The sequence below is a fragment of the Streptopelia decaocto genome, assembly GCF_964273445.1.
Source record: "Streptopelia decaocto genome assembly, chromosome: 1".
In the NCBI taxonomy this organism is placed as follows: Eukaryota; Metazoa; Chordata; class Aves; order Columbiformes; family Columbidae; genus Streptopelia; species Streptopelia decaocto.
Window position 1 is genome coordinate 55,625,253 of NC_138663.1, and position 22,793 is coordinate 55,648,045.

General features: G+C 37.0%; 1 protein-coding gene across 1 annotated transcript in view; it reads right to left on the minus strand.

Annotated features, from left to right (window-relative positions):
- The window catches only part of TRHDE (thyrotropin releasing hormone degrading enzyme), a gene marked incomplete at both ends in the record, with an annotated part of 208,642 nt that overhangs the window by 11,226 nt on the left and 174,623 nt on the right, over nt 1-22,793 (minus strand). The window contains 3 exons of the mRNA XM_082052838.1: nt 11,004-11,111; nt 11,629-11,726; nt 13,795-13,942. Of these exons, the coding sequence (XP_081908964.1) occupies nt 11,004-11,111; nt 11,629-11,726; nt 13,795-13,942 (354 nt within the window). The remainder of the gene's footprint in view (nt 1-11,003; nt 11,112-11,628; nt 11,727-13,794; nt 13,943-22,793) is intronic.

Consider the following 22,793-nt stretch of genomic DNA (forward strand, 5'->3'; position numbering starts at 1 on the left):
TCTTCCTTGAAAGTCTATCATTAAGCCCTTGTTATAATATTTCAAACATTAATGAATACCAACAGTTTATTTTTTCCCCATTTAACCTTTTTTTCCAAAAGTGCATCCAAAGGAAACTGCATATAATTGAGTCTATTACAGAAAATTAAGACTACATATTTAAAGACAAGAAATCAAAACATAGTAAAATTAATGGAGCAGATAGTTAGGTGTTGCCTTTCAGTTTGCTTATATTAATTAAGAATGAGACTTAAAGTTTTCTAAATAACTGCAACTCTCTCAAAACTTTGGGTCAGCACTGACAGTAACATGAATACATAGCCATATACACATACACTGTATACAACATGAAATTGATATTAATTATCATTGTGTCTTGATTTTGTGATACACCAGGTTATTTGTCCTTAAAGTAGAACCTCCTTACCAGCTTATGTCTTTTTCCGCTTTTAATTTGGGATTTAATACACTGACAGCAGCCATAAGAACACAGGCTAAATCAAAAACACTAAGAGATGCAGTCCTGACCATGGGACCAAACAATCTGACCTGTTGCCTGAAATCTGTGCTATCATATGGTATCTGAATATGAAGATGAACTGAACCCAGTCAGGCCTTGTTTCAATGAAGGAAGGACTTTATGTCTTGACACACAAACACTTAATAATTTTTTTTAGAAGCACATGTAGTTCTTGCTGAGCTTTGCTGGCAGAAATATTATCTTTGGTTTACTGCAGGAGATACAACTCAGCCAACAGATGCTCTAAGGAACTACAAGGCACCTGGAAAAGGTAATTCTTTTTTAGTTGATTGCCTCATTAATTCAGGTAGGAACTGTATGCTGAAAGGACTGCCACTCTGTGTTTAGGTAGTATAGTCAGCAGCAGAGGTACCTAAAAGTAGATGTCTAACCCCAGAAAGTTCAGCATTTCTCAATCGTGAAGTTTACATTTTTTAAATTTACAGTAAAATATAGAAATTCAATGGGTTTCCCCAGCTACTCCATCTTCTACATTCAAAGTGCCAACAGCAGAAATTTTAGCAGCAGTGCAGTCAGTAACCACAGCACCATTTGCATCTTCTGGGAAGGAAGGAGGCTTAAGACAAGTGGTGGCACTGATCCCATGCCTATAGCCCAGATGTCATCAGGCTTCTTACTATGACAACTCTATTGCCACCAAATCAGTAATAGCATACTTGCAGTATTGCAGCAGAACTACTCAATATCACCCAACCAGGAAAGGTTTTAGGTCTCTATAAGCTAAGTCACTAGGCTGACATGAAAAAAATCAGCCCCTACAAACCATGACATCAAAACAAATACCAATTTCCAAAGGCTTACCTCCAGAAACTACAAAACTTACAGCTATAAAAAGCTACAAGTTACTCCTGTTAGAGGCTTGTAATCAGGACTGTAAACGGGTTCTTCTTGAGGAAATGGAAATAGTTTATGAAAATGAGAATACACCCCAAGTAATTTCTTTTTGACTACTGTCTCAACAGAGAGCCCTCTAATTGAATTTTCCCAGTTTGTGGGGATTTCTGCTTTCTCTCTCCTCCAGACAATATGGGCCTGTATTTCATTGTTATCTAAACATGTGAAATCTCTCTAGTCTACAGATTTTTTTAATTTCATACCTTCATGGAGAATGTTGCTCTAAAATTGCAGTTTCAAGGCAATAGATCAGCATGTGGAATGTTTGCCCCCTGTATTAACTGAATCAAGTGGATAAAATTACCATTGTTTCAGTACTATTTAGGTAGTAACACTGCAAAACATATCCCTTTGTTATAGTAAAACTCATCTGGGCCTTCAAGGCTGCTCTCATTTTTAAAGAGTTAATATGATTGATGGATACTTCAGAAGAATAAAGATAAAGATTAATTTTTGAAAGCATCACTTTAAATGGCTTTTATTTGAATACTGATCCAATTTATTTAACTTTCTTCTTCTTGCTTAAGAGATACGATGGTGAGAATGAAATATGTAGCTAGCAGAGCTCATGTTTAAAAATTAAACACTTTGGGAAAAAAGTTAAAAATGAAACAGTTAGAAAAAATTAATTAAAATCGTGCTGTGCCTTTACAGGGATTTTTTTTTTTTCAAGAGTGAATAATAAAGCTCTACAATGAGCTAAGAATAATCTTCTAAGTTATAATTAATTGGTACATACTTGCTCCTATTTAAAGTACGTTCTAACAATTGGAGATACACTTATAAAATTGGACCATAATTATTTATCTTCTGGGCAAATTGTGTTCTAATTTTTTAAAATGTAATTGCACACAGTTTAGACAGTTCTTTGATTAAGTGACAAATTTCAATACCATTTAGGGTATTATTTGACAAAGAAAATTAATCAGAAACATTATTCTTTATTTTTTAAACTATTTAACATTTAACCTAAGCCTGTTTTGCTTGATGATTATATTTATAGTCTTGTTTAATAAGTTGCGAGGTTCAGATAAGAAATAACAATGACGTATTGGTACTTTGTTGGTGGATCTGTAATAAAGATTCTGCTATAAGGAACAGCACTGCACAAAGTTTATTTTCTAAGACCAGTCCCAAGGATTAACCAAGGGTGTGGCTACTCAGGGTGTCCGTGGCAAAGCTGTGAACAGATGCCAGGTCTCCTCGGTCCCAGTCCTGTGCTTCCAAGCATCAAGTATCACCTGGTTCTGAGTGAGCCAGGCTGAGAATTTATCATCCACCAAATGATAGTTACTGCTACTGCTTCCTTTCCGTCCCTATCACAGATGTCCCACAACTGAACACACGACTGGAACACTCAAGCTCTTCAACACTGATTTTAATGACTGAGTGGTGAGTTAAGCACTTCTTCGTGAGACTGATCTGCAAATAGATATGCCTTGTTTTGCCCTTTAAGCACAGTTTTTGCAACAAAAATATGGTCCTTTCTGTTCAATCATTTTGCAGAGTTGTGAAGAGATCATTCCTGAATGAAAAAAATTGAGACAAAACTATCTAATGTCTAAGGACTGTAAATTAATTACTGCTAAGATATAATCACTACATATAGTATCATTTTATTGTGATCACACACAGAGTTCAGGAGGTAAAAATGCTACCTGAACAAGCTGCCTTCTAAAGCCCAGTTTTGTCTTTCACAGGACATTTTCTCTCTTTTCAGATGTACTCCCCAGATAGTGTTTCAGAGCACCAACTCCTTGATTAACTCATGCACTCAACAGTGTTTTCTTCCTCCTTAAACACTTTTATTGACTTGAGTGCAAGTTTCTACTCAAATGTTGTAACAACCTATTAATTACTTAAATCACTTCAGCAACATTGGCTGACATCAGCTGGCAAAGCTCCAGTAACATTTCAAAATGCATGAATAGCTATGCCTGAAATTTTTCCGTAATTAAAACTTATAGGGGTTGAGAACACAGAAGGGATCCATTTTATTGTTTTACATTTACCAGACGTTCATGTGTGAAAAATACTAAAATAAGTCCCATTTTTTTATGTTTGCTGCTAATAATTTTCAAAAATAGCTGGTGGGCATCAAACCCATGAAAAAAGCCAGTGCCTCTTCCAAGCAACTAACAAAAATAATTAACCTATTGGCTATGTTCCCACAAAATGAAGGTGGTTAAACTTCAATATATTTATAAGTTGCTGCATGACTGTAGCATTAGTGTGGCCCCGTGGGGAAAAAAAAAAAAAAAAAAAAAAAAGGAACAAAATTACGTATCTCAAGTCATTAGAGAGAGAAATAAAGTAAGAGGAGAAGGAAAGAAAAAATGCTTTGTCAGGAAAAACATTTGCTTTTCTATCATGCAAGCCAGACACCATTGAAATTATCTCAATTAATGACTGTTAATTTGTTATTTATCACTCCCTCAGATCTATGGATAGTTTCATTTATAGACATGTTGCCGTCTCCTGTACACTCCTGCAGTGCAATTTGTTTTTTCCAACGGCATTTCCATCGAGTAGTTAACAGTCCATCCAAGTAAGCACACTGCCAATTTAGGCAGGTGGACGGACATTAATCCATTGTTCCTTGCAAAGGAAATATAAATTCTGCACAAACAAGTATGGAGATTTAGCGCTCTCAAATTAGGCTTGTTGGTTATTGCTGTCTTTGTTCAAATTATGTGATGGAAGTCATCGTACTTGACTACTTGCACATTTCTTAAGACTGATAAAGAATTAACTAGTGTTCCTAACGGTCATAGCAATGTGACTAAAGTCTTTGAAATGGCAAACAGAAGTCACTGGAAAAGCCCATACCCACATTATTACACTTAAAAATATTAAATGAGATAATTGAGTACTAAGATGCAATCATACAAGATCCTGATTTCATTCTTTAGTAACCAAAAATGGTTCATCTGTAGTGCAAAATGACACAAAGATGTGTTCTGACTTTGAACCCACAGGCTGAATGTGAAAATTCATGGCATATTCTTTTTTCAGAGATCTCTGACCCCACCTCAGCACCCCAAGACATCTCAGAACTACCTGGATGGCTAGAGACCAGACCAAATTCAAGATGGATTTGCATTCAGGATCATCTGGCAGTCTCTGCTTCTCCTCATTCACAAAGACAGACAAATGCGGACTTCATTAACCCATGGGCTACAGAATGGATGTGGACTTCAATCTAATCCAGTGCAGCAGTCTGTGCTCCACTGCAAACATCATCTATTCATCAGAGCATTGCTTTCCTTAAAAACAAAAAAGAAAACCCGTGCTTTCCTACCTCTTGTGTTAGAAAGTGCAGACGGAATGTATATTCAGAATGGAAAAAAAAAAATAGAAAGCAGCTAAATATTGAATACTAGCTCTACTTATCAAATAGCATAGTAGAGCTCAGCTCTGTTGATCAAGGATTAGCAGATTGTTATCATCCATAAGGTCAGTATAACAGGTGCAAGGACAAGAGACAGTATATTTGCAGACATCAGAATGCAACCCTCAATTTACACAAGTTTGATGTGGTAGAATATTGCTCTTTTTTTTTTTTTTTTTACCAATTGATGATATCTGCAAGGCAGTATTCCAGCTAAACAAAATCTATCGAAGTGCTTGTGACAGAAGAATAATAGTAAAAAGTGCATTAAACCTAAAATTACCCCAAAGTGATATGGAATCCAGATCAATCAAATGTATTTAGTGTAAGTTTACTGCAATTAATTAAGGTACTTTGTTTCCATTTAGAAGACACCATCAAATAAATAGCAATGGCAACATTTCTAAAGAAGAAAAAAAGAAGAGCAAACCGAAGTGGCTATGACTAGCTAGGGGCCTTCCAACAGGTCCAGCAGCATCTCAAAGAAACATTGGCACGTAATTGTGTCTGATGCAGTACTGTCATCTCCCACTGCTCACTGCCACGTATTAGCAAAAGAACAGCATCACCACAGCTCTACTAGCAGAAGCAGAATACAAGTGCTCCGTTTTCTGCTGAAGGCAAAACCAGCTGTCTCAGTTCAAAGCAGCTCTCTCACATACTCACATGTTCACGATGTCCTGTCTAACTTTGCCTCAAGCAAGCACACGTCCACAGCCTACTTTGCCAGCAGAAATATGTACGTGGCAACCTGTAGCTGATGGATGGTAACAGTAGCTGGAAGAAAATCACGCCTGCACCCACAGAGAGGTTTGCAAAAACATGCTTGTGTCTATGGATAAGTTATGCTTTGAGCCATCACAGGGTATCCACATGTTACCTGTTGTTATGATATCTCCTGTCAGGACTCTACAGATTGCAGCTCTCCACACATTCTTTCCTGAACCTCAGAAATACACTTCTACTCAGCCTATCCAAGGCAGAAAGTCTGAAAATACTAATCCTCTTAGAAACATGTTTTTCTTTCAGAATAGGCAGGCAGTGGAGGTTAAAGGGGTTAACAAGGCTGATTCTCAAGCCCAGGCAGGCATTGTATGGTAATTTTGTTAATTTTTTAGGCTGAACCACAATGCTGTTATATCTAAGGAGTGTGAATAATGTATTTCTTCACACATGAAAGAGCTTCACAGGGATGAGCTCTGTTAAATGAAGGTAGAAGCAAACATCTTAATTTTCAGCCAACAGTAGCTTCTCCTGTACAGCATTCTGCTGTTCACTGAATCACAGTAACCTTACGAGGGAAATTCCAATGCGCTTATATGTTTTCTACTAGGTTTGTATTCTTCTGAACATCAACAGGGAAGTCTCAAGGGTTTACGTTGCTCCAATACAGAGGTGGCATATAACCCAACTAAAGAGAGTGAAAATGTTTGCCTTCATATCAACTGTCAAGTCAGAAGTCAACGTGGACTTTCAAGGAAAATATGCTGGAGCCACCAGCCATTTATAAAAAGCAAAATGGTTTAAATTCAGTGACTGAAAAGACCTTAAGCCATAACCTGAAGTATGATCTTAGCTTTTCAGTTTAGAGAAATAATAACATCTTTTTTAACAAGTGCAAGTTTTAGAATATTATATCAATTCCTTGACCAGTACAACCAGATGTCTCCTTATAGCCTCTTCTATATGTTATGTGTTTGGTTTGCTAGCTTGTAGAGCCAAACTTTCTTTTTAGAGCCATTTTCCTTGTTTTTGCATCATGTTTGGTGGCAGTGAGCAATACGATCTAAAGCCCCTTGTATACAAAGTAATCCTGGTATTTCGGGTACTCAAGCCTCCCTCTTTCAGATGAACCCTCTCATCTTTAGGTTGGAGAGCTATATTATTTCTCTCGCTAATGAAGCAAATCACAGTGGTTGAGATTCAACTAGAGGAGGAAAGCACGTTGCAGTGTCTTAATCCTGTCCCAAACACCTCACAGATAAGGGATCAGGGTGGTCTTCTGCATGTGGCAGGTGTGGGGCTAAGGTACTAAACTGAAGCTCTACTACAATCTCAGAACTACTGTTTGAAAGAGGGTTGAGGAGCAGCTCCTCTGCCAGATGTGTTTGAAAAGAAAAGAAGCAGACCTTTTCCTGATTTAGTGATACTGTTGAAAGGCATCTCTTGAAAGGACCTCTAACTCTGTGATTTCCACTTACATATTCATTTGATGTAAGTATCTTTCTATCTGTAGAGCTGGACTCTAAGAGGGTCCACTTTTTATTCACATTCTCATATTAAAAGGCTTTCAGCATAGTGGCTGCCACCAACCTCATCTAGAGGTTCCCAGTTTCCCTTGTAGGAAGTGTAACTCCAAGATTCTGATTTTGCCCTGTGAGCCAAGCACTTAAAAATGAAGCACTGCAACACCTAAGTCACTTAAAAAATGAAAGCCTTTGAGCCCCTCAGCTGACTTTTACTCTCATACATGAAGGCTGATGTTGCAGATCACAAGTATGGGGTTTTTATTAATATCATAAGAAAATCTGAAGTTGTAAATCTAATGGCTTTTTTCAAATAGTGCTGGAAACACATAAAGGACGTCTGGCTTTGTGCTATGAATGACCATTCTTTTACTTGGTGAACAGTGACAAATTATTTGCACAGTAAAGAACATATAATTACAAAGTACAAACAGTAACTTATTATTATGATTATTTCAGTCCCCTACAGTGAATAGTAGATAGTAATTAATTTCTGGACCTACCAGACTAAATATAATTACCAGAAACCACAGCAACTGTAGGCAGTTGCTGGTAAAACAGAGTTAGATGTTACTGTATTTGTTTATTACCCAACACAATGTACATAATTAAATGCTACAAATAAAACAGAAAAAAACATTTCAAAAGAACTTCCAAAAGGTCATAGATCAAAAATGTGGCTAAGAAGTTATGAATTTTAGCATTTCTACAATGAATTTTAGCATTTCTATGGTATTAATTGCACATTCTTTGTTATACTTATTCGAACTTCGACTGCAGTTACTGCCAGGCAATCAAAACCTCCTTTACACAATTTACTGTCTGTGCATTTATGTGGCATTTAATACCACATATTAATTTAATACTACTCTAATTTTGTATTGATTAGAATCCTGGGACACAAGCCTAATTCCGTAGTCTCATTTTGGGGTCTACTGCTTTGAATAATTTGTGTTCTTTCCAACATGCACTTCTTGTGAATTAGCTCATAGTATAAAATATTTCCTCTTCCAGAATAAGGTTTTTGGCAAGGGATGGGTGAAAAGGCTGCAAATTAGCTTCATTTTTCACTCTTATAGTCAAATTATAATTGTATGGAAAAATATCTCCTAGCTCTCTGGAACTCCATCTTTGTACTCTGACTATGCAAACCCACCAACATCAGGCTTTGTGCAATGCATCAGTCAATGTCTTCATTTTGTTTCAGAAGAAGGAAGGGCACCTACAAGAAATTTTAGAGTAGTTTTCAGCAAATACAACTTTGCTCATTGTTGATAAAAAGTGGAACAGGCAAGGATACGTATATTTTCTGTACTTGTCACCAGCTTTCCTCACCAGGAGTTGTCAGAGAAGCCTGGAGAGAGATGAGCAGCATGAGTCTCCCTTTCTTTGTGAGGAAAATGCTCTGAGGGATTCCTATAGATTCTGAGGTGGCTGTTTGCCACAAATTCACAAACAGCTGTTAAGGGCATCAAACTGAACAAAACACTTGACTGATAAGAAAGAATACAAAATGGCACCTGTTGGATGCTCTCTCTGCATGTATCTTGCACTTATCTCTTTGCCCTTTGCACATGAACTGGCTTTTGTCTCTGAAGTGCTAAAAGAGGCAAAGGCATGACTCAAACATCATGTTAATTAAATTCTTAACATAGAATCATCATCATTTTTTGGATGGAAAAGTGGGGAAAATAGCCTCTGCTTTATTTTCAGTTTTCAGTCAGAGTTGGTTTAAACTGAGCGAAGGTGTCAGGGAGCACCTCCGACGCAGCAGGAATCCAGCCATTCCTGAGAAAACATTGACAGACCCCTAAAAATGTTGCTACTGTGAAACACAAGCTGATTTTTTTGTCTACCGAGTTGCTATTACTAGTAGCCTTTGCAACGTTGTTTCAATTTAAGTAGACATGAAACCAGTCAGTTCATATGTTGGTTATATTCAGTATGTGAGATTGCTCTGAGAATAGCAACTGGTAAATTCCGGGGTGGGTAACGGAACAAATCCTATAATCGTAAGAAATAAATAAAGCATGTCTCTGTCTTCTTTGCAAGTTGTACCCCTATTTATCAGCTGACTGTCAATCTGTATTCTGTAATTACATTATTTGTTGCAGCTATTTTTCAAAAGTGTGCAGTCTCTTTGGAGAAATACCCTGCTTAAACTTAGTAGCTATTCTCTTCCTCTGCCCTGCTGTGATGCTTTTATCATAATACTCGTCATATGCTGACAGCCACAATATTATGTTCCCAAGAATGGCCCCATAGAAAGGCCAAGATGAATCTTCAGATGGCTTCTTGAATTTATTCCTTTCTTCTCTTGCTATTGTTAGTAAAGCAATAAGCTTTCCCCCCCCCCCCTTTTTTTCTTTTCCTGATGCCTCCTTCTTCAATCCTGTTGGAAAGGATGAAGACAAAGGGTAGGAGAAAGCTTTGCAGGGTGACAGCTATTTAACACCGAATAATCCACTGCTGTGCATGCTAATACACGGTGTTAGGTTTGATAAACTAATTTTGAAAATTAATATCTAAGTAAATTACTTCTGCAGATTGTTTCAAATGATTCTTTCTCTTTAATCACATCTTTGAATAGGTTCATACTGATTGTTGCTGCTGTCAATAAGAAGTCATATAAAACCCTGGGGTATATATTTCATAGTAAATATATCTGGTATCATCTTACACAAGAACCCGCCCCCCCCCCCCCCCTCACAGTTGCACAGTCATAGTTTTGAGGGTTTTTTCAAAGTTTCAAAGTCATACACAAATTCAATTTCCACTCATGCTCAGTTCATGGCTGGTTTTAAAAGACATTCAGGTACCTACACAACTGGGTATGCATGTAAAGGACTTTCACAGATTACAAAGACAGACAGACATATTTTAATTGCAAACAAACACCTGATTGGCCCAAGATGTTTTTGAAAAATCCTACAAGCCTATATGTCTATAGAAATCTGATCCTTTTACAGAGCCAATAGAATATTTGGAATATATTTTTAAGACTTTTTCTCTTCTCTTTTTCTTTGTTACTTGAAAGTAAAATATTTTCCTTTAAACCAAAATATCATGTGATGTACTCATGTAAATACTTCTACACCCACATTCCACATAATCAGAAAATCCATCATTCTTTCTCAAGAAGTCATGGTCTTAACCTATTCTCTGTACTTATCTCATTGTCCATAGATCACTGCATACTTCACTATTTGTATTTTCAGTAATTTCACATTTTTTAGATGTTTGCTTTTAAAATATTAACTTCATACACCATCCATGTTCCCTTAGCTCAGCTCAATAAACCTGTGTCTGAACAACCTGACTTATGTATTTGCTGTCAAACCACTACAGTGCTGTTAATTCTCAACACATCAGCTACCATATTATCTCCTCTTTGAAACCTTACATGAGCTTTTCCATAAATTCCTGAATCACATTCATTTCCAAGTCTTCCACCTTAAGTACATTATAACATTTCCTTCAAATACGTTGTTTTGTCTCCTTTCTTACTTCTCAGTCCTCCTGCCTCTAACCTCTCCCACTTTAATCACTTAGCACCTTCTGCTCTCTTGCCACAACACAGGCTGTGTGTTTGTTTGCCAACGCAGTGGCAATTCACTCATCTTTCTTCCTTTAAACTACTCCTTAAAACCCATCTTCTTGCCTTCCAGCATATAATTATCTGGCAGCAATTTATCAGAAGTGGGCAGAGGCTACATGGGTGTCCCCTCCACCCACTCATACATGCAAAGTCAAATAATTGATTCTGAAGCCCCACAGACACTTTTAAATAATACCAGAGACCTCTGCTTCTTCCCATAGCCCTCTGCAGAACACGGCACTGGGGATGAGGGAGGGCAAGAGAGGAAAAGCATGCCAGCTCTATTGCCTCTGCGTTGGAGAAATGGGAAACATACATTTTGGTTCCACTTACCGGTTCCTATTGCTAGAAATCCAGTCTGAGATCAGTGTTGCAGCCTGTTGGTGACAGTGTTTGTTACCAAAGCTGCAGGCCAACATGATGACTTCCCGACGCAACTCTCTGTCCAAATGTAAGAAAGCAATAAGGCTGCATTAATGAATGTGGTTTGAATGTTTACAAAAGGTTATTTTTTGTAGCAGTGGCAGCAACTGATAGTTGGGCAACATATCAAAGATAATCCAGCTATAAAAATCTCAGTGCCAACCTAATGTCTACAGCTGCTGTAACAATTAAGGAAAGGTCGTGGACCAAAACCAGCCCCCATTTACACTTATGCGCTTTTCCCGACCTCTGTGGTCACATGAGTCCACATTCTTAAATATCTAGTGAAGTCAAATGTTAAATAAAGGCTTCGGAAATCATGTTGTCCGAACCCATGAAAGGGGAATTCATCTCACAGCATCTTTCCCCTCTCCTCTAGCCCAGAAAGGAAAAACAAGAACAACCAAGGTACAAAAGTATGACATACTAAAGATGAAACCAAATTTTCAGAGAGTATATTATAACAACTATATCCTGCAAGCAGACAATAATAATAATTTTTAAAATCCAAATAAACAAATAAAAAAAACAGTACTCATGTTGGTAGGATGCTTGAATAAGCAATTTGTTTAAATTATTCGTTGGCCATCCAAGCTTGAGATACATTGATGCAACTTGTCTTAAAATATATTCCTGAGGGGAAAAAGAAAAATACATTGTGTTAACATTTTTTTTTAATTGAAATACTATTGACTATTGAGTTTTTGTCTCTATTTTTTACCCTCAAATAATGTCCTACTTTCCAAATATTTTGATTTGCATTTATTAAAGCAACATGTCCACATATAATCCTCTTTCACTGCTACAGCCATTTGATTAGATGCCTAGGATAATACAATTTATTGTTATACCCTTCATCAATTTAAGAAGAGTTTCCTATATGCTATTTTGAACTCAAAATACACAACTGAAAAGTTGCAAGAGCATCAATAGCTTAATTTCTACTCTATGGGCAATCTCAAATATACCACGCATGTTCACTTCTAATAGAATATTGTTTTAATATCCATAGCCATGGCAAAAACATCACATAAGCACAGTCAGTTGACTTCAGAATACCAAACAATGTAGTTGCAAATGAGCTTTATACATTTAATGACACTATGTCTTAAGTTTTGGTTCTTGTTGTGCGTAAAGAACAAAACAAGCCCAAGATGTATTTTAACTTACTTTTACTTTTTACACAGGAGACATATTTACGTATGCTGGCCAGTTATGAAGAAAACCACTGTCATTGTATTCAGCATAATCTTTTGCCAGTGGAATTTACCAATGTGTAAAAGAGACTGAGACATGACACACTGTACAGGAGAGCATCTATTTTATTACTGTGGATGCACAGGCATGTATATATGATGTCAACACAAAAGGAGATTCATAGTGCAGCTCTCTCTAGCAGATACGTTATTCTGTGACGAAAACGACTTTTTATTTCCTCTGCTATCACCTCTGCTTTCAAAGCTCTCATCAGTAGTGATAAAACACAACCCAGCTGTGAATTTTACTGGTTTTATTTATTAAAATTGTGTTTTCTTTACACAGCCATGTTTAAAATTGAAATAGCAATGGCAGACTTGTAAAAACTTTTCTGTGCAGTTAACAACAGACAAAATATGCAAGTTATTTCCACATCATTTTATAATATGGTTCTTCTTTGCATGTAGGCCCACATTGTTCATAAAGAAAGAATCTCAGAGTGTCATTATTAATCTGTAGTACATGCTCTACAGAAATAATTTTCCATGTCAGCAGGTAGCTGTGTGTATGTGTGTATATATGTATTTGTCTGTACTTCTACATAGTTACATTCATCCAGCCACCTCTACCTTCCTGAGCATGTGTGTCTCTGAATGGACACACACACACACACAAGCAAATAAATGTTTAAGAAGAAAAAACCACTGTTGAACATTTCAGGCTTTAGAGAGTTCCTTCATTTGAAGACTTTACAAAATTACATAAAATTACAGTATGTTGGCCACTGAAAATATATAGGCTATATAAAGTTCATAGTGAACTAAAAAACCCCAAGTATTCATAGATACTACTGTCTGCAATCAAATACTGTATATTTCATCAAACATGCTTCAGTGTAGTTAGGATTTTACTTTTTTTTCAGTAAAATGTTTAAATGTTTGTCCTGTCTATCTTAATTATCTACTGCTAGCTGTTACTGATGTCCCTTCGGACCCAATTATGAATGGGCTTTTGATTCAATGGCGATCTAATCCTTGTTAATTAAGGTAACTGCATTGAATTCACCATGGCTTTTGGGTGAAATAATGACTACAAATCTTTACTTCAGTTGCTTGCATCCTGTTCAGATGTGCTTGCATTTGGTGTCCTTGCTGAGCTGGGGCATCAGTCTAAATATTGCCATGGGGCTCCTCAAAATATAAAATCTGGAAATAGATTACTTTGGCTCTTTTAAGTGAAATACTTTATTTGTCATAATATTTTCTAGGAAGGATAATTACCTTTCCTTTTACTAATTGTATATGCCTCAAACAACAGTTGTCACTATTCAAATGCAAATGAACCAGAGCTTGACAATTGCTATGTTTAAATGCAGAATAATTAGGAAGAAAGTTAATATCCCTAGGTCATTTACAGTATCCAACTGGGGAATAGTTCAAGTCTTGGCAATAATAGCAGAGGGAGAAGAAGAGAGAAAGAGAGAGACAAAGGCTGCATCTCTTACATTGAAGATGTTGTAGTTTTCGGTGCGGTCCAGCAGTTTATCTAGAGGATAAAGAGCTCGGCTGGCAGCATGCCAAGGCAAAAAATCCTTCTCCTCTGAAAGGTATCTGATAATCTCCAAAGGAATATTCTGAGGCAAATAACCAGCTCTGCAAAATAAAAAAAGTTAGTATTAAACTGGTTTTCCAGAAGATACATGGTGAGGAAAAAATGACTTCTTTTTCTCAAAATGAAATTAAAAGGCAGAAAAACATGATAAACTCATGACATTATAATGATATAAAAGCCAATCTTATATAAAGCAAGGAACTCACAGTCTCTCCCAACACATGTGCAAGCATACTTACTGGATGGAGGAAGGCACGAAGGCACACTAAAGAAAACTAGACAAGCCATACCTACTTTTTATAGATTTCTGTGGCTATGAAAGATACAAAAAACAAGGTAACAGACTCAGGGGGAAAAAAAAAAAAAAAAAAAGGAGGTACTGCTTTGCTGATTTGTAAGACGGAAAGCTGTTTGAATAAAATCAACAACCCAAGGCATTTTGCTTCAGAAAACATTTCTCCTAGCCATGGGCAATTGGGAATAGCTAACAGTGAAGGGGAATCCTTCCACTTCACAGCTCTCCTCCCCACTCCTTTCCATTTCCTTTGGAGCTCTTTTGTCTTCTATCCACCTTAAATCATTTTGGAATGACTTATTTTACTACACTGCAGTGGCATTCAGTGACATCACTTTGGTTAAGGATGTCTCACCACTTTCCAGATAAACCATGTTTTTTTCAGGTATTTATATATCTCAAGCAGCTAGAATTTTGCCTCGTTCTTTTACAGTCATAAAGGACCTCTACGTGCAAGCGAAAGAGTTTAGCAAGGTTTCAGAAGGCTTCTTAAATTAATAGCTTTACAAGTAAAGTGCAATACAGACGCAAGCATTTCAGAGTTGCTTTTTAAAACTGAATACTGGAAACATCAAACTTCAGGATTTGTACCTGTATTCTTTTTCAGAACAGCTTTTTTTATTATCTAGACTGCAGAAATGAAGTGTAACCCTGTGGGTGTGAACTTTCTAGAAATGCACATTCTTCTGCTGATGCATGTGTTTAAATCCCAAAGGAGTTCTCTACCTGCCTAGAGATGAGATAATAATTGTGTTTTCATTAAACACTTAAAGTCGGCAAGTTGGATTCCACAAGCTTTCATTTAACCTAAGCTACAGTATCATATATCTTCAAAGACTATTCTCTCTCACTCTTGGTTGCAAATGTTCCCGTTAATTTCCATCACTGTCTAGGGAAGAGATGCATGCATATAGCAAACACAGAAAATCACACAGATTATTATGGATATAAACCAACACATACATGTTGATATAAATGTTGATCTCAGTTGTAACAGCAAATAAAAGCTATTTTGCTATAATATTTGAAATAGATTGACCTTTTTGGTATGGTCCAAAACCATAATTTCCTTACAAAGTGCATCATGTCCATGCAAGGCATTGTTTTTCACACTCTCCATTGGAAGAATTACACCCTATTCCATTCATGTTCTTGGGTAAGAAGTGAGTTCATGTAACAGCTTTCAAAAGTATCTATCCCATGTCCTTGTCATGACTCACTCTCCTGTCTGCTTCATGTCTTCTTTGTCCACATTTTGTTAGCAAGACTCTGCTCTCAACTCCAGTTACAGCACATAGTCAAACAAGAAAACCAAGATCCCTTGAGGACCGCACTGTGTCACTCAGGAACTGCCTTCCTACTTCTGAAGCAGCAGAATATCATCAAGATGAGTTCTAGGTCTTAATACTTTGTAAAGATGTGTAACCAAAATTAATGGAGCCAGAAGCACTCTGGATTGACTGCAGCTAAAAATCTCGGAGATAATGTTAGCAATGAGGTAAACTAGCTTGATGATGCATATATGTAATTAGTTCCTAATGGGATTTGTGATTATTATTACTGATAATTTGATTGACATAAGAAAGTGTGGAATAAGGAACAAGAGGAATACCTCTAGGAAACAAGCTGCTTAAGGAATAAACAGACAAATGTTTATTATAGCTGCACTAATGGACATTTAGGATCATGCTTCTGAAATTAAATCTCTCTATGCTAAGCACAAAAGGGAAATTATCACTGTCAAACAAATAGATTACATCACTGCAAAGCAAACAGTTTATTTCTTTTTAAGCTTAACTTCTCCATAAAGACACAGAAATGAACTCAGAGAGATCTATCACTTATTTCTGAGTTTTTGGCCTTCCTAATCATGACTCTCAGCTGAGGATACTCATCCTGTTTACGATAGAAACTGTTACTCTCAGCACTCACTGCTTCTAACTTCCAAATTTATCAGCACTTTCAATTCTGCCTGCCTCTCCCCTGTCCCCCAATTTTCATTATGTTTCCCTAAGGGTACATTCCTTCTTACAAAAATAGATTGTGGCAAAGTCTGAGCTTACTCCTGAACCTCCTTCTCTTTCTGGGTATGATCCCTGAAGAGCTTATGCACACTCATCAAAATCAACTCCCCACACCAACAGAATCAATCCCAAGAGCAGGGATGGGAATGAGGAGAAGTGCTTGTGGATGACATTATTATATAAATGACAGAAGATTCATCACTTCAGATCATGATTTTGAGGGAAAGTGGTTAAGGCTGCTATGACCAATGTTAAACTATCTGGCAGCACACATTGAGCAGATGTGCTTCAAGTACAGCTGCTAGGCTGGACCTCCGAGGAAACCTGAGTAGAGACATATCTAAAATCCTCTTACAGTGGCAGTTAAGATAGGAGCATGTCCCTGGATAAAACTGTGTTGCTTCAGGAACTTTCCCTTGGCAGTATGTTCTATATATTCTACATTATTTTATTGCATGTGTTCCTACAGAAAACCACAATAGCCCTATTCATATAATCATAGAATAATATGATTGAGTTGGAAGAGACCTTAAATATCATCGAGTTCCAACACCACTGCCATGGGCAGGGACACCTTCCACTAGACCAGGTTGCTCAAAGCCCCGTTCAGCTTGCCCTTGAACACTTCCAGGGATAGGGGATCCACAGCTTCTCTGGGCAAGCTGTTCCAGTACCTTACCACCCCTGCGGGGAAGAATTTCTTCCTTTTATCTAATCTAAATCTACCTTCTTTCAGTTTGAAGCCATTACCCCTTGTCCAATCACTACATGTCCTTTTAAAAAGTCCCTCTCCAGCTTTCTCATAGGTCCCCTTTAAGTACTATTCTTTCACCTTCAGCTACTAAGCCATGTTTATGAACCTCTTATTCTAAATAATTCCAAATTCCACTGCACTCCCAGACTACTTGTCATTGGTTTCTGTCAAGAGGTAGTGATATACACATTCACTGTTTTACCTTTATGTGTAAAATGAGGTCTAAAACGTATATGTTACAAAATATTAAACATATACTACAGGTAAAAAGCTTGAGGAATATTTTAATTCACACACACAAACACAAAAAAAATTATAATAGCCATGCCAAATATGAATGTTTCTAATTTTTTGCATTCGTAGCTGAGAAAACAAGATATGAGAAGCTCTCATCATGAACCATGGAGACAAAAACCATGAACCATAAAACTACATACAGATAATAAGTCCTAAAATCTAGGTCACAGATCTCGGAGCTGTGTGAATTGTCCTGGGAGGTATCATGACTATCATGGCAACCAGGCCAGCAGAAGACAGAAACTAGCAAAAGCAGCATGTCCATGTGGTGACCTATGCTCTAGTACTCTCCGTCTTCACAAAGTGAGGCAGCTGGTTTCTTAAACTTTGTATTTTAGTACAATTGCACTCTTTTACTTCAAATTAAGAGCTTTTCCAGCACTAAGAGTGATTTCAAGACACCTCTTTCCCCGGGGATACTGCATCCAGCAAGATTTACTGGCTCACTTCATAGAATCATAGTTTGGGTTGGAAGGGACCTTCAAGGGACCTTGAACAGTGGAAAACTCAAGTCACCAGCCAAGGGGTCCTGGCATGCTTCTAGGATTCTCCTTCACTAGCCTGGAACAACCATGTTCAAAAATGGTTACACAGGACCTGTCCAGCAAAAGCAAAACTTTTGAATCCATTAAAGTAGGAAGGAATGGTCAAAGACACACAAGTTGTGAGAAACATATACCACCCTCTGGTGAAAACTGCTATGTCAAATCACTTGTGTCATTTATGGAACAAGATAATAACCAAGACAAGGTAAAAAGGCAGAACGAAGAATGAGTCTGTTCTGAATATCTCTGTAAATTCTGATGGAAAAACACAGGCCTGCAGAACTGTTAAACCAAAATGTTGAGCAATTATCACTACAATATAAGAAAAGTAACAGTAGCAACCTTCCCCTCAAAGGGAAAATATGTAAAATAATTTCCCTGTCATATAATTGTCTGGTAATATTTATTCAAAGGCACTACAGTATATAACATGAGTACATACTCTACACATGCAGGCTGATTTACCACTCTCTCTTCCAACAATGTCACTGGAAGGTCAGTGACAGATATCCTTATTTTTCTTGTGTCTTTTTAGCCATCAATCATACTGTTATCCTTAAAGTCCTGCAAAAGTACTATCACATATTGCCTGTAAAATCGAAATGCATAAGAGTCAGGGTTAAGAAAGAGGGTTCTCTTCCAGCTTAGCCATCTCAGAGACAAACTGAAATAGTGACAGACACTTGGGGAATAACTGATTATGGGCTGTACTAAAACCAGGTAACAAACACAAACACTGCAGAAATACTGTGATGTCCAATCTTAAGTCTGGTCAGTCACACTGTTTCTTCAGGTGTGTCTCCAGTAGCCACCTGAGAATCTTACCAAGCAGATACCCACAACCAAAAAAATTCTGCAGAGGAATCTGGGACAGTCTTGGCAAGTATTTTAACAGATAAAATTGTCAAATCAAACAGTGTTGATTCATAATCAGTGGCTGAATGCATACCGATGTTCAGGTTAAGCATTTCTCAAGTATAGGTTAACAAGTTTACAAAACTACACCTATAGCATATGGAATGAAAAGGCTGGAAGCCACCTTAACAACTAGCCTCTTCCATACATAAAGCAGGTTCATACCAGTGCCATTCTGGACAGAAATTTCTCTAGTTTTGCTTATATAGGCCTCCAGTGATGGATATCTCAGGAGCACTATAATTTCAGTACTCCTCAGAGGCATTATAATAAGAATATTATAACTCTGGTCTTTTGCTTGTAAATATTAACAGAAGAGTACCAACAGATCCATTTCATGTCCTGAAAAGAATGGTTGTTTATGTAGCTTTAGAATAAGCTACAAAAATCAGGGGTCCCTCTATTGTATTAGAGTTTTTTGACTGACATCACTGGTCACACAGAAAGGGACCCAGACTTAAAAAAGAGGCTCTACAAGCCAGCTCTAAGTTAGCCTTCTCCATACTGATTCATTTAAAAAACATGACTACAAAATCAAAATTTAACCAAAAAGATTACATTTGAGACCTTTGGTTGTTTTATTACATTTTATATAATCCATCAGTTTATCAGCATGTCAATCATTCCGTAGCCACTGTTACAGGTGAGAAGTTTAGCATATGTTAGAAACATGGCACCGTACGAAGTTTGTCTTATCATCTGTGTTCCTAATGTCACAGTTGCCTGCCTAACTAAAGTGCAGGACAGGAGAACAAGAACATAGACTAGCAAAGAGATCTGTTTTAGTTATTAGACAAATTACCTCTAGACAAACGTCCTGGTCCAGCAGGTTTTTCATGCCTAAAGAGGTTGCTGATGAACTGTGGTGAAAAGGTGATATCCTATTTTCATGACAAGGGCAGAGGTGGAAAAAGACCCTTCAAAAGTTAATATATATATTTAGTGGGTTATGATATTATATGATATCATAAGCACCAACCCTTGGCAAGGTACTATCCTGCTTACATTGAAGAAATTGCTGGGGTGGCCACTGCTACAGAGAAAAGAGGTAATGAACAGAAAAAGAAAGTACTGAAAGTGGTAATGAAATATCCCTCACAAAGAACTCCCACTAAAAATCTCATAGCAATCAAAAATAAGCTTTAAATTATATGAGGTTTTAATGAGTCAGATAAAAGCAGGAGATCCAGATTATATTATGAAACATCAGTGTGTATTCAGCTGCATTCTGACCTTGATTTGTTCTTTACACTGAGCCACTGAACTTATGGACAGATCCCAGCACATTCATTTTCCCCTTAGGGACAAAGTACCAAATGGTAGTGTAATTGCCAAGGGAAAATTATTACTCTGTTCTGAATTATTTCTATCATAAATCCAGCACCAGTCAAACAGATTCTGTCACAAAAATGACAGGGCTGCTGTACAGTGATGAGAGTCCCATATACAAGTGCACCATAAATTCCTTAGTCCCACCACCCAACAAAGTCATTATAAGTCATGTGTTTAAATCAAAATTAGAAAATCCAAGCTGGCAGCAAACTGGTCTGCATTGTTGAAACAATGGAAATGAGGTGATTTACTTGCTGCTGGTTTAAAACTCACCCTGCATCATCTGTTTCTTATGAAATATGTAAAACATTACTAGCTTTTTGTCTGGATAATTTTGAAGGTGGAAAACACAGCTCTTCAGAACACAGAAGTGCCACTCAGATTAACTTCAGTTCTGTTTCTGTGTATGGCTAATATATGAATAATTAGACTATGCTCATTAACCCAGAATGGGACAGTTTAAAATAAGTTAGGATTCTTATTCATTGATTCATTCTTTTACCTTTAAAGTGAAGCATGAGGATTAAAATAATTCACAAAGTTGGTGCCAATGAACATGCATATTTAACCGTATTTGGCTTTTTCTAACGCTATTCATTTCTTCTGGACCTATCAAGGACCGATGACTCTGCTGATGTATTCAGGATATTCTTTCCTACAGTGCTTTAACAGCAGTTCTTTGGCAGCTGAGTAAAAACAGGTATGCTGAACCCTGACACATAAAGAAAGCTTTGAGCAAGGTGACCCATGCAACAGGGAAACTAATTCTTGTAGTCACAGGTTTTACCTTCAACTCATGCTGGCATCTATGTTCAACAAGGGAAGCTGGAAAAAGAATGTTTTCTCATCAAAAACTGATGGACAACCCTGTGATCTCCAGTATCAAAGAATGATCTGCCTCATCTTCTGCTCCCAGGGTTGGGCTAACTTAGGACCAGATAAGGACTCTGTTTTCCTGTAACATCTGAAGTGGCTTAATGGAGGCATTACAATTTCTACCAGCTATGGACTTCCAAATAAACAGGACAGGAACACACATCTGCTCTTTGATAAATACAAAAGCAACATTTGGCTTACAAGCTCATTTTAAATACTAAATTTAATCAGCATTCAATCCCTCCAACATCAAAGTATTTAGAGAGTATGACAGTTTGAAAGTGAAGCCTGCTTATTATGTTTTCTTACATGCAAAATATTTGAGGACTCTTCAAGTGACATTCAACTCCACACAAGAGCATTTGAAGCATCCTACAAAGAATAGTTCAAATTCAATGTAATTACCAGAGTATCACATGGCTTAAATTATCTTGCACAGTTTTAGAGTTGCCACATAAGCAAAGGCTAATATTGATTTGAATTAATCACCTTCGTTGAAAACAGAATAGAAACAAACAAACAAACAAACTTAAAACTCCTTGTGTTTGTAAAAATGCAATAATAATTTCTTCAAACTGGAAGTCAGTGTCTCTCCTCTTCTTCCCCATATGAAGGAAAAAAAAGGCATTTTTTTAAAAAGTAGTACAAGATGAAAAGGAATAATCTTACTGCTGAAAATTAAGACTATGCAGTAAGTTATGTATGTCATGTTTTTCATCATCATGAAACCCAGATTTTTGAGCAGTATGTCATTCACAGACTTAAATTCACTAAAGAAATTTGAATGTATTTCAGGGGCTAATAGATGTCAATTTCAGATGACTCAATTACTAAAAGTGCTGTTTATTTTCTTTCTGATTAATTTGTTGGCAAGGGTGGAATGAAACAGCCTTCTATTCCTGAAGTTATCAATGGCCAATGGTATCTATGAGACCATGTTTGAGCTAATTCAAAATTGAGTTCATTTATTATTATGCACAATACTCTTTCATATCTCTCTTTTTTCCTGTTCTAATGTTTATGATTTGCATATCAGTCAGCCAAGTGAAATATGTGTTTAAAAGCTAGAAACTTCATATGGAAAGCACAGAAGCCTGATTTTGAAAGTACACATACAATCTGAATTTTGTTTGCCAGAATATCTACAGAATTGGATATTATTTTTGTATAAGCAATTCCCTATAAACATATTTATAATAAAAGGCTCTCTGAAATTCCCATAAACCCTCATCTATCCTCTTATCTCCATTTTACTGAGTGAAGACAGACACAAACAGTTTAAATGATTTGACCAAGATCATCAGGAAGTCTATAGCAAAAATGGAATCCCAGGTTTCTCTAGTCCCTGTGCCTTAGTCATAACAAGGTCCTTCCTGCACCTATTGCTTGATTTCTGGGTAGAGCAAAACACACTTGTAGCCAAAAAGGAAGGGGATAAACTAACACAACACTAATTCCCAAGACTCCTCCTAAATTTTATCAAGCAAGGGGACCTTAGCCTAGAGTTTAAAAAACTGCTTTATAAAATCACCAAATGAAGACGAAAAAAACTGAATGTATAACCTGCACCTTGAATAAAAATTCACCCTGGCAGTATGTTCCGCCAAGCAGATAGAGCATACGCTGACAAAGACCAGACCTCCTCTAGACAACAATCCTGGCAAACAGCAATCAGATGAGACCAAGAAGTAGGATCATTTATGAGCAGCAACAGTGCAGTCAGGTCAAAACAGCAGGCAAAGCAGTCAGTAGTCTAAGGTAGCAGACTATCTCATTTAGCTGATGAGGTATCAGCATTGTCCTTTCTAGTTAGGAAAGCTGGTTCTTGCCCTTTATTCATATATCTTTTGTTGA